General features: G+C 45.1%; 1 protein-coding gene across 2 annotated transcripts in view; it reads right to left on the bottom strand.

Moving 5' to 3' along the window:
• The window catches only part of LOC119373714 (zinc finger protein 239-like), a 28631-nt gene extending 14517 nt beyond the window's left edge, over positions 1–14114 (bottom strand). The window contains exons 1-4 of one of the 2 annotated variants that reach the window (XM_037643779.2): positions 13938–14114; positions 10472–10524; positions 10238–10297; positions 6170–8128 (exon numbers count right to left, since the gene is read on the bottom strand). In XM_037643779.2, coding sequence (XP_037499707.1) covers positions 7230–8128; positions 10238–10297; positions 10472–10481 — 969 coding nt within the window. In that variant the 5' untranslated portion in view covers positions 10482–10524; positions 13938–14114 and the 3' untranslated portion in view covers positions 6170–7229. The remainder of the gene's footprint in view (positions 1–6169; positions 8129–10237; positions 10298–10471; positions 10525–13937) is intronic. The other variant, XM_049410829.1, reaches the window with a different exon arrangement.
• Between the last annotated feature and the right edge of the window lie 213 nt (positions 14115–14327).

Genomic DNA, 14327 nt, shown 5'->3' with positions numbered 1-14327 from the left:
GAAAAGGGCGCCTAATTTCTGCAGCCCGGTCGGGAGCACGGCGCAGCGCCTATGGACTGCACACAATCGCCAAAACCTCTGCGATGCCGATTTGCCTTCTTTTATGTCATCTTCGACAAATCGGTGCGCACCGGGGCACCCAGGCGCTACGATTGGAAACGGCGCACCCGGTGCGCATCAGTGCGATTTGTCGAAGATGCCATTAGACTTTAGAGAGCGCTGTAGTACATTTCGTTCTAGAGTGCCTCAATGTCCTCCTCGCCCGCTGCGAGGAGGACATCGAGGCACTCTATTTCGTTCCGACACCCTGGCGACAACTACACGCGCGCCCTCAAGAGGGGTCCAAGGAGCAGCGACAGCAGACGACGCGCCGCTCGCTCCCGTGCATATTGCGGGCGCCTGAAACCGAACTCAGTGCTCGCTTGAACCGTTAAATTATTAATATTTGTGGCCTAAGATGCTCATCAGTTATCAAACTACAGGGTCAATAACTTTACCGAGCACGGAGCACGTTAAATATCGAAATAAAACGCGTGCGTTTCCGAAGCAGGTTCCGAGCGGGTTCCCCACAGCAGCTGTCATGCAGGGCATTTATTATTTTTTTCTGTGCATATTTTGACATTCAGCGTAACTTGAAGAACAGGTGGTGTTTGGATGAGTTAAAAGTGCTTGTTTTCTAGTTCGAATAAAATAGGCAGGTAGTGAGCGTACTGCTACTTTCGGGAGCTTCATCGGGCAGCCGCTCTCTCTGTACACAGTTCAAACACGCGACCAGAATTTTTGTTTGGTTTGCGGCGCACCGCTCATGCACATGTCCATGCCTTGTTCATTTCGAAAAACTACGACACACGCTTTTGCGAAGGGTGTAGAGATACATGTGGCTAAAGAAATGAGTCGAGGAACGCAGCACAGCGTTGCACGGGTCGCGCAGAAACAACGTGGTTTCGATATCTAACGCGTTTATAATCCCAGTGGGGAATACAACGTAGATGTATTGCTGTGCAAGGTTATCTTAGAAGCTTGAGAGTCACATCTCCTCTGCAATGAACACTTTTCTTGACCGCTTACCTCAGATCGGAAGCACACGTACGCCACTAGAGAACAGCAGTTCGGCTTTGCGAAGCGATGCTCCTCGTGCAGCTGCCGTCCGGATGAGTTTTGAAGCGCGCAGAGCTCCGATATTGCGTTCCCGTCGATTTGTGGCAGTACAATGAGGTTCACTGACCGTTCGGCGCTGGACGACGAAAGAAACGGCCGTATTTTCTTGGTCCGAAAGTTCCGCCAACGACTGCGGCTCAGCCTCTCCTTATGGAGACGCTAGCAGACGATTCCACAACGGCGCCCAACAAAAAATGGCGGAAGCGCCCAGTGTTGTCAGTGCACCAAGCATTATGAATATCACCTATTTGATGTGATTCTTCATATAATAGATAAAATTTGGTTAGCAGCGTTCAATAACATTACAGAAAAGGTACAGTCAGTCGTACATAGCATATACTAGGACGTGCTATGCATGTATTAGTATTGCACACTACTTTATGCTTGATGAAAACTTCAGCGCAAACCCGGACGGACCACAAAGAATAGATGAAACAACTCAGACAAGCACTGGCGTTGTGCTTGTCTCATCTGTTCTTCGTGGTCCGTCGGGGTTTGCACTGCAGCTTTCATCTTAAAAGCTATGTTCCACCCAGGCCCAACAGAAGTTTTATTGACTCTATGGATAAATCCAATGATGCTGGTGGCAGCCTCCCCTGTAGTAGAGATTTGTATCATTCAATGAAATTTCGTTAATGTCTAGGCACTTCTAATAATTGCGGTTTTTAATGTAAGCAACAGTGACTGTACATTTCCTTTTGCGTAATTGCTACACTTTCTTGCATATTTAGATTGACGTATCTTATATTTTGCCTTGTTTACTCCTAGTCGAAATAGTGTTTTTGGTGCATTGTTATTATTATTACTATTGTTATACTACTATAATTCTTAACATGTCAACCACAAGTTCTTTTTAAGTAAGAATTTGTGGTAATAGGGGTGTAGTACATTCTTATTTGTATTTGCAACTTTGCTTGGAGTGGGCGACCTTCATAGCAGAAAACAGCGCAGTAATAGAAGACAAGAAAGACCAAACAGGACTAGCGCTGAACAGCGCTGGTGCTGTTTGGTAATAGACTTCGTTGTATTGCACTGTTTTCTACTTTGCTTGGAAGGCCTTCCGGCCCCTCCAAGTAATGGGCCTTTTCCGGGTCCGAACAGCACCTCCAGTGGCGATCGCTGAAATCGAAACTGGTGGCCCTTGGCCTCCGAAATTGTCCAGCGAGCGCCGGTAGACGATCTCGGAGGACAGCATTCGCGCCTTTCTTTGGGGGAAAATTTTGCAGGTTAGTGACACCAGATGTCGCTTGGTCCGTACCTGTCGAGTAGTTTTAGAGTTTCAGCCACCAAAAACTATGGCGTGTGCCTCGTAGACGCTGGTGCGCATGCGCACAATACCTACCCGGAAAAGGTCCATTACGCCTATACACAGCACAAATTTTCTTTGAGAAAAAGATATGGGTGATTATAACGTAAAAATACCCTCACTTTTTTTCTTCCACATTGGTCGTTAGCGGTTTATGATTGGTTGAAATTTTCTGGGTCACAGACACGGCACCTGCTCATAACGTCCACTGCGTAATGACCACTCGTTGTCCACTGCGTAATGACCACTTGAGCACGACTACATAAAAAATAAGAAAGTACGCTATTTTCAATATGGCATATTTTTGATCATTGGTTTTTCGCCGTTCGTCAAAAATTTTCGGTGTGCCTTAAAATCGTGTGCTTGTTACGCGACGTTACAAATTTGTGAAATCTCGTGGCGTTAAAATGAAGTGCGCGCACTAAACAGCGCATTACTATGCTGAACAATACCTAAACATTTTTTGGAATAGACGGACAATGTCTCATTCTGAATGTAGTTCAAGAAGGCGGCCCGCCGATCACGTTGGCAGCGGCTACTTATAGCAGCTGGCGAGATGGATTCAGATGAGTATAATAAATATTTTCAATAGTATAGCATAATGATGTTGAGCTGTTTGTGCGCGTACAACTCTGTGAACTCATCCCTGCTGAGAGAAAGGAAGAGAGGGAGAGAAATGAACAGCGCTGCGCGTGTGTGCTTCTTTGCTGTCCGAGTTCTATTTGGTATTGCGCAAGTCAATTAGAGATGACTCAAGACCAACTAGCCCGGCTGTCACTTCAGTCTCCTTAGTCCAGAAAACCCAGATCTCAGGATCGAATCCCGGCTGCGGCGGCCACACTTTTGATGGAGGCAAAAACGTTTGAGGCGCTTAAATTTACGTGCCACCGCAGGTGGTCAAAATTTCCGGAGCCCTCCACTACGGGGTCTCTCCTTTCCTATGAAAGAAAATGAATTTCGTGAAAGAGGAAGAGCGTCTGATCGGTCCATGAAACGTTTACTGGTTCCTTCCTGTATTTGCGTCGTCAATTATATAAATTTCAGGCCAGGCACAGCAGAATAAAATCATGACAGAGTGCTCTAACATTAAGAGCCCCGACTCAGCATTCTCTGCAATGCTGTAGCGCAAAGCGTTCCATAGGCGGCCTGCACCGCAGAGAATCTACAGTGCATGGTCGTGAGACACGTGAGACGTTCTCTGCAGCAGAAGCGCAGGACAAATTTCATTATATAATTAAGTGATTGCTGTGTAGAAGTAAAAGTTCGCCTCAGTTCATGGTTTCCTAGTGTGCAGCCGACAGTGGCCACTGTCGAAAGTGGGCCCCCTCCCCCCCCCCACCGGTAGATACGCCTATGGTCTTCAATGCTTCATGGACAATAAAAGTGGCAATGTACAATAGTAACGGTTTTACCTCAAAATAGCCCACGGTAATACAAATGATGCAGCAGAGATTTAAATGTTATTGGTATCGGTTTCTGGGTTTATGGCGCTCAATTGTTCACAGACCTAATTGCTTCGAAACAGTGTGTCTAATTCCATGTTACATGGACAGTGACTAAACTACGGTTAACAGTGTACAATAAAAAGTTACGTGGACCACATCATTTCTACAACAATGATTATTACAAAGAAAATTCGTAAGTGCAACAGTATTCAATGACAATAACAAAATAACATATCAGAGCCATCACTGAACTTATATTGCAGCATTAGGCATAATACTATGCTAATCATTTCATATAGTTTTAGTGCGAGCATTGAAATGCCATGAATGTGTAATATTAACAACACACAACCATTTATTTAGTGTGATGAAAAATACAGCAGCGATTATGTCACATATGGTTAATTGGTGCAACAATGTGTTTTTATGAGAGAAGGAAATGAAAATGCTAAAACATCATAAAAACAGACAAGAAAAGAGCTGCAAGAAATCTCACCCGAAGAGAACATAGGGGCAACACAACTGACAGCATAAAATGCAAAGACCACATTTTATCATTCACAAAGCAACTGTACAAAAGGCACCAGTGACACACATGTGGGAGAAGTAAGAAAGGCACAAAGTCTAATTAAAAATAACATTTCACAAATAAACGAGTGAACTCTTACAAGCTGGTTCACTTGCACTTAAAGAGTGAGACATGAGAAGTGCTAAGTGAGCCTGAAGCAATATATAAGCGTTTCAATGTGTTCCTTAACATAAGGTCATTCGTTAAAGGGCCCCTCACCAGGTTTGACAATTTTGAGCTAACAAGCGCAATGCATACACTGGGCGTTCACAATCACGTCTGCCAAAAGTTGCAATGCTACGCGCCGCGGAAATGGGTCAAATTTCAAGGTGAACGCTGCTCGCCCTTCCTCTCGCGGGCACGCGCTTTAGAGAATGAGGGGATGACGTATATGAGAAAATGGCCCTACGTAGATGGTAGTGCTGTGACGTCGCTCTTCTACGTAGACGACTTTGCTCTGACATCGCCAACAGTAGCACGTGACGCTGCGATAATTATTTGACACGACATGTGTAGTTTGTGTAATTTGTTGCTTGAATAGAATAATAAAACTTGAGAGAAATATTGAGACAGACAAAGGGAATGTGTGCGTATTTTTCTTTTTTTTTTTTCGTGAATTGCAGCGAGATGCGGGGCTAATGTGCCTCCCTTTCTCATGCGTTCGTGTCCCCGCGGTTAGCGCATCGAGCAGACGCCAGCCCTTGAAACGAAAGTAATGTTTTGGCACGTTCGAGCACTCATTATGCTCGTTTATTCTACCGCGTCCAAGTAAACGTTAATGCGGCATTGGCTCATGATACCGCCACTCTTGTGCCCATACAAACGTCTCAACTTTCATGCCCGTCCCGCAGACACAGGCTGTACACCACAGAGAACGCCGACAAAACGCCCATGGCCGCTACATAAAAAAAAAAGGCAGCGGCCGTGCAACGCCGCTCGCGTGTTCGGGCTGGCTCGGGCACGTCATGCGCACGTGACCATGCATGCGCATGACGTGTTCATGCGTATGTGTAAAGTGAAGGGGGCAGGGAAGAGATTTGGCTTGCGAAGGCTTCACGGGGCGAGTGGCAAGGGTTTGAAACTCGCCTCCTCGCATCATGGTTTCGCGCCGCTACAAATTATTGTTTTTCTCAGCTCATAATGAACCGATCTGAAAAATTCTTGTGGCATACTGCTCTTCATTCGGCACACAACTTCCAGCGTCTGACTAAAATTTGATATGTGGCCTGGTGAGGGGCCCTTTAACCATAAAATCAGACAACCGCATTAGAAGAGTCCAGGCTAATTACAAACACGAAAGAAATGTCTAAGGCAGAAGAAAGATTCCAAGAGCACTATGAAATAGCTGCTTCTATTAGTGCATACAATGTTAATGTTCTTGACGTTAGAAAAGGCAGTTAGCTTCCACAAAACGAGGCATTCCTGCAGGGGCGTAGCCAAAATTTTTTTTTTTGGGGGGGGGGGGGGGGGGAGTTGGGGGTTCAACCCCCCCCCCCCCGGCTACGCCCCTGCATTCCTGTTGGTTCTAATTTAGCACACACCTTTCCTACAACAGAGTACGTTGACATCTTAAACTATATACAACCACGTTAGATACAATGCACACATTGCCACAAACTCCATGCAGTAACACATAGCATGAAGGACACAATGTAAATTTCCAATTCCAACCAATTATAATATAATGTACACCTACACATGTGGCCGCTGACCTACTTGGCAGTACTATGATGGTGCTATGGTTTCATGTGCGCTCAACTCAGTGGCATAGAGAGGATTTAGAGTTGGCAACGAAAAGAAATGGTCATTCGCCAGTGAAAATACACCAGTTTTCACTCAGCTTACAACATATTCAATATTCACATGGTCAGCAAAGAGCACTGCAAAGAAGTAAAAATGAATGAAATGTTCTCACTACATTTTACTGCATCTATAATGATGCTCTAGCTAGGGAGAATAATAAAGCCATGCTACGACTGCTAGAACCACAGCTTTAATGCTATACTACGTAGCTCAGCGCTTCCACGGTGCTCTCGAACAACTGTTCAAACGTGCCTTTACAAAAACCAAACAAACCAGAAAACAGCACAGACAGCAGAACTTTCGCTAAAATGGTTACTGCCGTTCATGCTAACACTGGTGTCTCTTCAGGTGGAACCTCTGATTAAATGAGTTGGGACATGACAGGCATTTACACAGCCACTCGCCCGTGTGGTTGATCATGTGCCTCTTTAGTTGAGACGTTTGTGAGAATTCTTTATGCAATTCCACATAGCATGAAGGACACACATGTAAATTTGCAATTCCGAAAAGTTATTACATAATGCACACCTACACATCTGGCCGGTGACCTACTAGGCAGTACTAAAACGGTGCTATGCTTTCACGCGTGGTCAAGTGAGTGGCTTGGAGAGAACTTGGAGTTGACAAAGAACAGGTTTCTTTGTTCACCAGTACAAATAAACAAGCTTTCATTCAGCTTATAACATATTGAACATTCATATGGACAGCGAACAGCACTGCAAAACAGTGTTAAAAAGGAATGAAATGTTCTCGTTACGTTTTACTGCATGAATAATGGTACTCGAGGCAGAATTATGAAGCCATGCTACCACTGCTAGAACCACAGCTTTAATGCTACCCTACATAGCTCAGCATTGCCACAGTGCTCTGGAACGACTGGTCAAATGTACCTTCACAAAAACAAACAAACCAAGAAACAGCACTGGCAGCAGAACTTTTGCTAAAATGGTTACTGCTGTTCATGCTGACGCTGGTGTCTTTTGAGGTTGTTACTCTGGTTAAATGCCTTGGGGCATGAAGGGCACTTATACAGCCGCTTGCCCATATGGGTCCACATGTGCCTCTTCAGAGTGGTCTTTTGGGAGAATATATGTGGACATGATGGGCATTCATACAGCCACTCACTTGCGTGGGTGCGGAGGTGTCGATTTAAATTGGATCTGTCAGAGAAGCTTTGGGGGCACAAGTTGCATCTATATGGCTTCTCACCCGTGTGGGAGCGCATGTGCCTCTTCAGATTGGATTTATGGGAGGATTTATGGGGACATGATGGGCATTCATATGGCTGCTCTCCTGTGTGGGTGCGGTGGTGTTGATTTAAATTGGATCTGTCAGAGAAGCTTTGGGGGCACAAGTTGCATTTATATGGCTGCTCACCCGTGTGGGAGCGCATGTGCCTCTTCAGATTGGATTTATGGGAGAATTTATGGGGACATGATGGGCACCCATATGGCTGCTCTCCAGTGTGGGTGCGGTGGTGTTCATTTAAGGTGGATTTGTGAGAGAAGCTTTGGTGGCACAAGTGACATTTATATGGCCGCTCGCCTGTGTGGGTGCGGAGGTGTTGAATTAAGTTGGATTTTTCAGAGCAGCTTTGGGGGCATAAGTGGCAGTGAAACGGCCGCTCGCCTGTGTGGGTGCGCAGGTGAACAGTGAGTGAGAACTTTCGTGTGAAGCTTTGTGGGCACAAATGGCACTGATGAGACCGCTCGTCTGTAGAAACCTTCACATGTTGTTTCAAGTGAGACGAATTATCGGTCACATGGTCAAACAAAATGCAGTGGTGACGACGACCCTGATGTGACTTCTCAGAATCCGTAGCTGCTGGATTGATGAGAGACCCCGAAGCTGCGTAAAGAGAACAAGGCGGGTTACTCAAACATTGCTTTTCACTTGGAAAGGAAGTGAACTTAAGTTCTATGGTTTGTAACGGCAACAGCACTTTACTGTTATGAGTCATGCCGTAGTGAGGAAATATAGATTTCTTTACCACCTGTATTCTTTAGTGTGTACCTAAATCCATGCACACGAGTGTTTTTGCCGTTCGCCCCTATAGCAATGGAGCCACTGCAGGAGTAATCATCAAATGTAACAGAAATGAAATAGAACTAACATTGTTTGACACTACTTCAATGTTGAAGGCTTAATGGCATCTTCACACAGAGTTACACACAAAGTTACACACAAAGTTTGAAATACTGGAGTTTTTCAATCCTGATGGTACAGGGAGCCGGCCGCGAAACTTAGCGAAATGCATCATTCAGCACAGAAACTGTGACCCGACGATGTTATCTAATCATCTGGCCCACTCGGTGAACGAAATCATTGGTTGACACTCGTTTCATGCTTCATTCCCTATCCGCCTGCAACATGAATATCTGTGCGTCCTGCTTCAAACCACCTACACCACTGTCGCACCTTGGTTTTGTTCATGAAAGCTAAGCCGTACGCATTATTCGTACATCAATGTATTTTGGCTGCACCGCACCCCTCAGCATGGACAAATGGAATTACAACACTTTCTTCACACTATATTATCCGAGGCACGTTTATATGCCCTCTGCATGCTCGGAATTAGCTCAGAACAGAAGGCTCCGACCTCATTCGGTAGGCAGGAATGCTAGAAAGATTGCACCACTTATGTGCGAATTGCTTCATCGGATTTTGCGTCTGTGGTCTTTATTTGGTAGCTAATTGGACCTCGTAAAAAGAAAGCATTGCGTCTATCTACCTAGCAGCCCAAACTTCGTGCTCTTGTGGCCATTTCATTAACTGGACATGTATCAAAATTAGTATAGTGTGACATAAGTTTATGACGAATATAAATGACAGGCCGTAACTTGAAAATAATGATGTGAGTGTCATGTACAGTGTGATTTACAGGACACTGTCTTGGTGCACTTGCAGCCGTTTCATTACCTGACAATCCCATCAATACTCATGTCTACTCAAACTCGTGTGTACTCAAGCATACTGTCACGCATGAGTATTCACCCATGTTCATACTCAGGTCTACTTACACCTATCTGAACTCACCTACATTCATAACCACGCCATTTCATACTTACTGGTGCTCACTCACGTTCATACTCACAACTACTCGCATTAATGAGGACTCACTCAAATTCATACTCAAGCCTACTCACACACCTCATCACTCACTCATAGTCCCACTCACGCCTTTCGAATGAGTGTGAGTGACTGTACTCATGAGTCAGTATGCTGAGCTATGCCCGGACCAGGTTTTTTGTCCACGACGGACATATTAACGCTCGGCTTAAACAGCTCCACTGTTAAAATAAGCCAAAGGATCCGTCACACTACACTAGAGAGCCAATGTCATGAACGCAACTGACTTGTTTGCTTCAGTGACTTTCACATTGTCATCAGTGGTCAGTTGTGGTTTGTCAGACATGAACATTCTAGAACTTTCGCAATTAAGTATCCACAATCACTCTGGAATGTACAGTGAGAGATGTATAGAGAGCCGATACATTTCAGGCAATCGGATTTCAAGAACTCACTGCACTTACCACTCTTATTCAGTATGCAATGTGACTTGTTTCCACTGTGTACAATACTACTCAACTGATGCCTCACTGACGCTTCACTGATGCTTTGAACAGTTCTAGTTCTCACCATCAGAACAATAGTGAAAATATTAGTTTGCAATATGTTTAATGACTCTGCAAGTCTGCTGATCAGTGTAGCAAAAAAAGCAGCCCTGGAAACTTAACAGCAGGCTGAGTGCCATTCGAGCCAATCTGCAGTTCCTGAAGGCAAACTATATTACTGATTGCCTGCAGTACAAACAAGTGAAGAAACAAATAAGAGACAGTATCTAACAAACGCCTAGCAGAATTAAAGACCACTTTTCAATTATTTTTGTTTCGTAAAGCAACAGTATTGATAATGCTTGCAATACAACAGCTTTCTAGTACAATGAACTACACTTACTTCGAGCACCTAAAAAACAGAGCAATAATGAGGAGGCTCCAAGAAATGGACATGCTAGAACTGAAACAGAATAAAAACATTAACATACCCCAAAAAATATATAAAATCATACTTCGTACAAGCAAGCCACTGAGAGCATCAGTTACAAACATGCAAGATAATTACAACATAGAGCCATTCACGAAAAGTAACATCACATCTTCAACAGGTGGATGGCAGGGGTTCACAACATACCGTTGTCCATCGAACAGTCACCTCACGGTCCTTCGATACTGGGTGAGATGCACCTAGAGAGAGAAAGAGCAACCAGTGAAGAAAATCACCAGTAAAACCACCCAGCCTAAAGATGCTGCCATTACAGTTGAAGCTTGATGTAACAAACACCGATGTAGCGAATTACGGGTTATAGTGAACTAGTACATCCAAACTTTGGTTTGTCACGCTTCATTTCAGTAGCATTAGCTTTTTAAATTGAAACTGAAAATGCAAAGAGCCACCACAGTATCGGCGGTAAAAAAGACTTATTCGGTTCGCATGAGACTCAAAACTGAAAAGGAGGCATAAAAAGCAAAACTGCAGGAGTGTACCTAACTTGGCTGGTTGGTAGATCATTAAGACGGGAACAAACAGCACTAGACGCAGGACAGTGATAGAACGACAGACAAGGCGCTTATGTCTGTCAGCGCCCTGGGGGACACCCACTTGTCGTGAGCGTCCCCTGAGTAAAAAGAAACTGAACCCAGTTCCACCCAGTGTGAAATGTGCAGAAACAGCGGAGCTGCGATTCTCTTGCGTTTCCCTTGTGATTTTAATGCGATAGCGTCAAACAGCTTGTTTCGCAGCAATTCCGGTGTCGTTGGTAGGGAGCAAAAATTCGAGATAGATGCAAATAAATAAATAATAAAAATGTTCGATCCAAGTGATAATTGTACCCAGGCCTTCAGCGTGGCAAGCAGGTTTTCTACTACAGAGCCATGCCAGTGCTTCAAACAGCTTCCTTAAAAAACACTACAAGAATGTCACGTAGTGGAAGGAGTCTCCTCAATGCATGTAATATTGCTTGGCAGAATTGTAGAATCGCACCAAGTGTAAAAGCATGTAAATTAGGCAATGAGTAAGTGGTTTAAAGCTGCCCACCATTACAAAGTGCGCAGCTGCGCGTGGCACATTACAAACGCGTAGTCAGTACTTTGCCAATTAGCAAAAGGAAAAATTATGGCATAGTGGTCAACTTCACAAGCGTACTTGCAGTAGGCGTTGATATCTTGAAACAGCCACTGTTACGTGTGAAAACGTTCCTTTCCTTGCAGCACGGTTGAAGGCAATGTGCATGGGGCCTGATTACACTATCGCGTTCTACTCTTCAAGGTGAAGCTCAAGCGTCCTCCAAGCTTATTGGCAATGTTTTGTGATTTTGCGTGAGTGTCTGTGATTACACTATGTAGAGATGCACGGGAAAGGATGTGTGACAGACCCTGCCACACCCACCCCTGTGACATTGACTTTAAGCCCTATTCACGCTCGAGCTGCCCTTACCCGTTTCGCTGTGCGGCTACCGCTTCATCAACGACCGAGACAGTTACGCCATCTATGGGTGTATCCGCCTCGTGCGCTGGTATGGTGGCGCCACCGCTCGGCTCAGGCGGTTGCACCTTCTCCCAACCCCCCTAGGATCCCATGCATTCTGAATGAAGTTTGCGATTCCGTTGTGCAAAAACAAACTAGCACCATCTCTCGACAATACGCCACACCGACAATGCAACACCTCTTCTTGCTTCGGTGGCCGTGAGAGCGCACGCTGTGCACTGTGCAGTCGACAGCGCACCCGACAAGACCGGATGGGCTCGTCACTTTCGTTGCGTCTTCCTTGGACGTTGCAACGTTAATATTGTGTAAGGCGGTGGCCACACGTCGGACGATGAGCCCCGATTTCATTCAGCTGCCATCTCATCAACGGCAGTGTTTCAGACGCCTCAGTTGTGTACTTTTGTCCGTTGGTTGCTGGACAAGATGGCCTTCTGCAAGACCACGTTTTTCCAAGTCAGCTGTGTGAGTAGTTCTCGGCGGCGCAGCAGTTTGATGACGCGAGGAGGTCAACTGGTGCTACATCGTGGGAACCGCTGAAGTGACTGCAAGCTTGACGACATTGTGCCAGAATATTTGGCGTACTGTACGCGCACGATCATGCTACACTTGAAATACCACGCTTGGCCTCGCGCGTCAGCCTGATACGCCTGTGTGAAACAAGTGTTATCGTTGTTGTGTCGGTTAACATTGAATTGCAATTGGAATACCGTTTTTGCAAAGGTAAGTGAAGCTGTAAGTAGTTGCCCTTCTATATGCTCGCTACTCCACGAACATTACTTCTATAGAATCGCATTTTATGTTGAGTTGCACGTACCAAAGGAGAATCTAGCATACGAGATACATTACATGCGTGCGCATTTCCTATATAAATCTGAGTAATGCCACGCGTGCGCATTTCCTATATAAGTCTGAGTAACGCCATGCTCAATTTAAAGCGCATGTGTTAGAGGATTGTGGCTTCAGTGGTGAAAGTGATTAGATATTCCGAAATATGTGATTGCAATGCAGTTAGAACTTTATCATATGTTAACACGGTCTGCGAAAAAAAACAACACTGTGTGAATGTTTGTTGGTCATTTGCTAAAGCACTTTCACGCATTATTATGCATCTGTGTGACGGCTGTTAAAACGTTCAGCAAGTTAGATTTCGGTTTTCTTGGCATAGTTGAATGCTACGAGTGTTGGGCGAAGATAAAAACGCGTGTCTTTTGTGCATTTCTTAAGCAGGCATACAGCCAATATTCATTGTTGTTGCACTGTTTGGGGTGTTCAATAAAACAAGAATGCTGTTTTGTATTGCAACAACTTTTATTTCATCTGTGTTAACAGATGCACGTAAGAAACGTACGCAGTGCATCGCGCGCATGCATAAAAAAAACGGGCCTGTCATTTTAAAACAAATAATATAGAAGAATCGACGTAACAAATGGCATGGTTGTCTAGTGGAGCAGCGTCGGCAGTACAAATATCAAGCCAGAATGAAAAATTGATAGAAAAATGGCGAGTAACGGGCGCTTTGCCCACGGCTTCTATGAGCCGCGCGTATCCACCTTTTGCCACCGTTCGCCGTTGGTGGCGCCACCGGTACAGCTCAAAGCAGCAGCGCACGAGGCGGAATCATTGGGAATCGGAGCGTGACATGCGACGCGGACACCCATCTGTCGTCAGCCCAAGAGCAGCCCCACTGTCGAAAATCCTGGCGCGGCCGCCTGTCTCGTCTTTTTTTCTTTCTTTTTGCGCGATCCAAATAACATGCCGCCCCTACCTTTAAGCGCGTGAACCCACGGGGGGCGCGTTCACACGTTTAGCTAGCTCGCTGCCGCGTCCAGTAAGATAGTTGCAATGCAGACAGTAATAATAATAATTAATGATTTTTATCTGCACAACAATGTGAACCCACCAGTGACGTGCGAGGCTAGACAGAGAGGAAAAGCCTTTACGCGCGTGCGTCTGCTAAAAATCGATACAAATCCCTTTGCCGATTATACTGAAAAACTTAGCGACGAAAAGGATAATACTTTAGCGCAACAACCTTGTAGCGCGCTATAAGTGTGTAGCAAAGCTTTCGATTAACGCCAATATTTGCAACCACGAAACAACAAAAGACACTCACGAAAGGTGAAGTGCACTCCACTCCGCGCTCCAGCAAGTGCTGCCAGAACGCACAAAGTGCCCAGTAGAAGCCGGCAGGCAAGGACGCGCGTTGACACGGAGAAGCACACCACTGACAGAATACCCAATACCCACACGTGCCTAAACAAAGCGCGTCACGTCGAACACCACGCCGAATCGAAACCAGTCGAAACCTTATAGCGCTACTAAATAGTTAAAGATAGTTGCGTTATTCATTTGAAAATACGTCAATAAAATAAATTATTTCGACTAGAGTACTCAATATTCGCGCTTTAAATATATTGCACGACAAGATTTTACAGGTTAATATTAGTGGCGGTCAATTTATATATGCTGCCGCATGACCATGACGGCCGCCTTGATCCTTAGG

Source organism: Rhipicephalus sanguineus, chromosome 11 (assembly GCF_013339695.2).
Source record: "Rhipicephalus sanguineus isolate Rsan-2018 chromosome 11, BIME_Rsan_1.4, whole genome shotgun sequence".
In the NCBI taxonomy this organism is placed as follows: domain Eukaryota; kingdom Metazoa; phylum Arthropoda; class Arachnida; order Ixodida; family Ixodidae; genus Rhipicephalus; species Rhipicephalus sanguineus.
The sequence above is the reverse complement of the archived record's forward strand: the minus strand, read 5'-3'. Positions and strand labels throughout refer to the sequence as shown.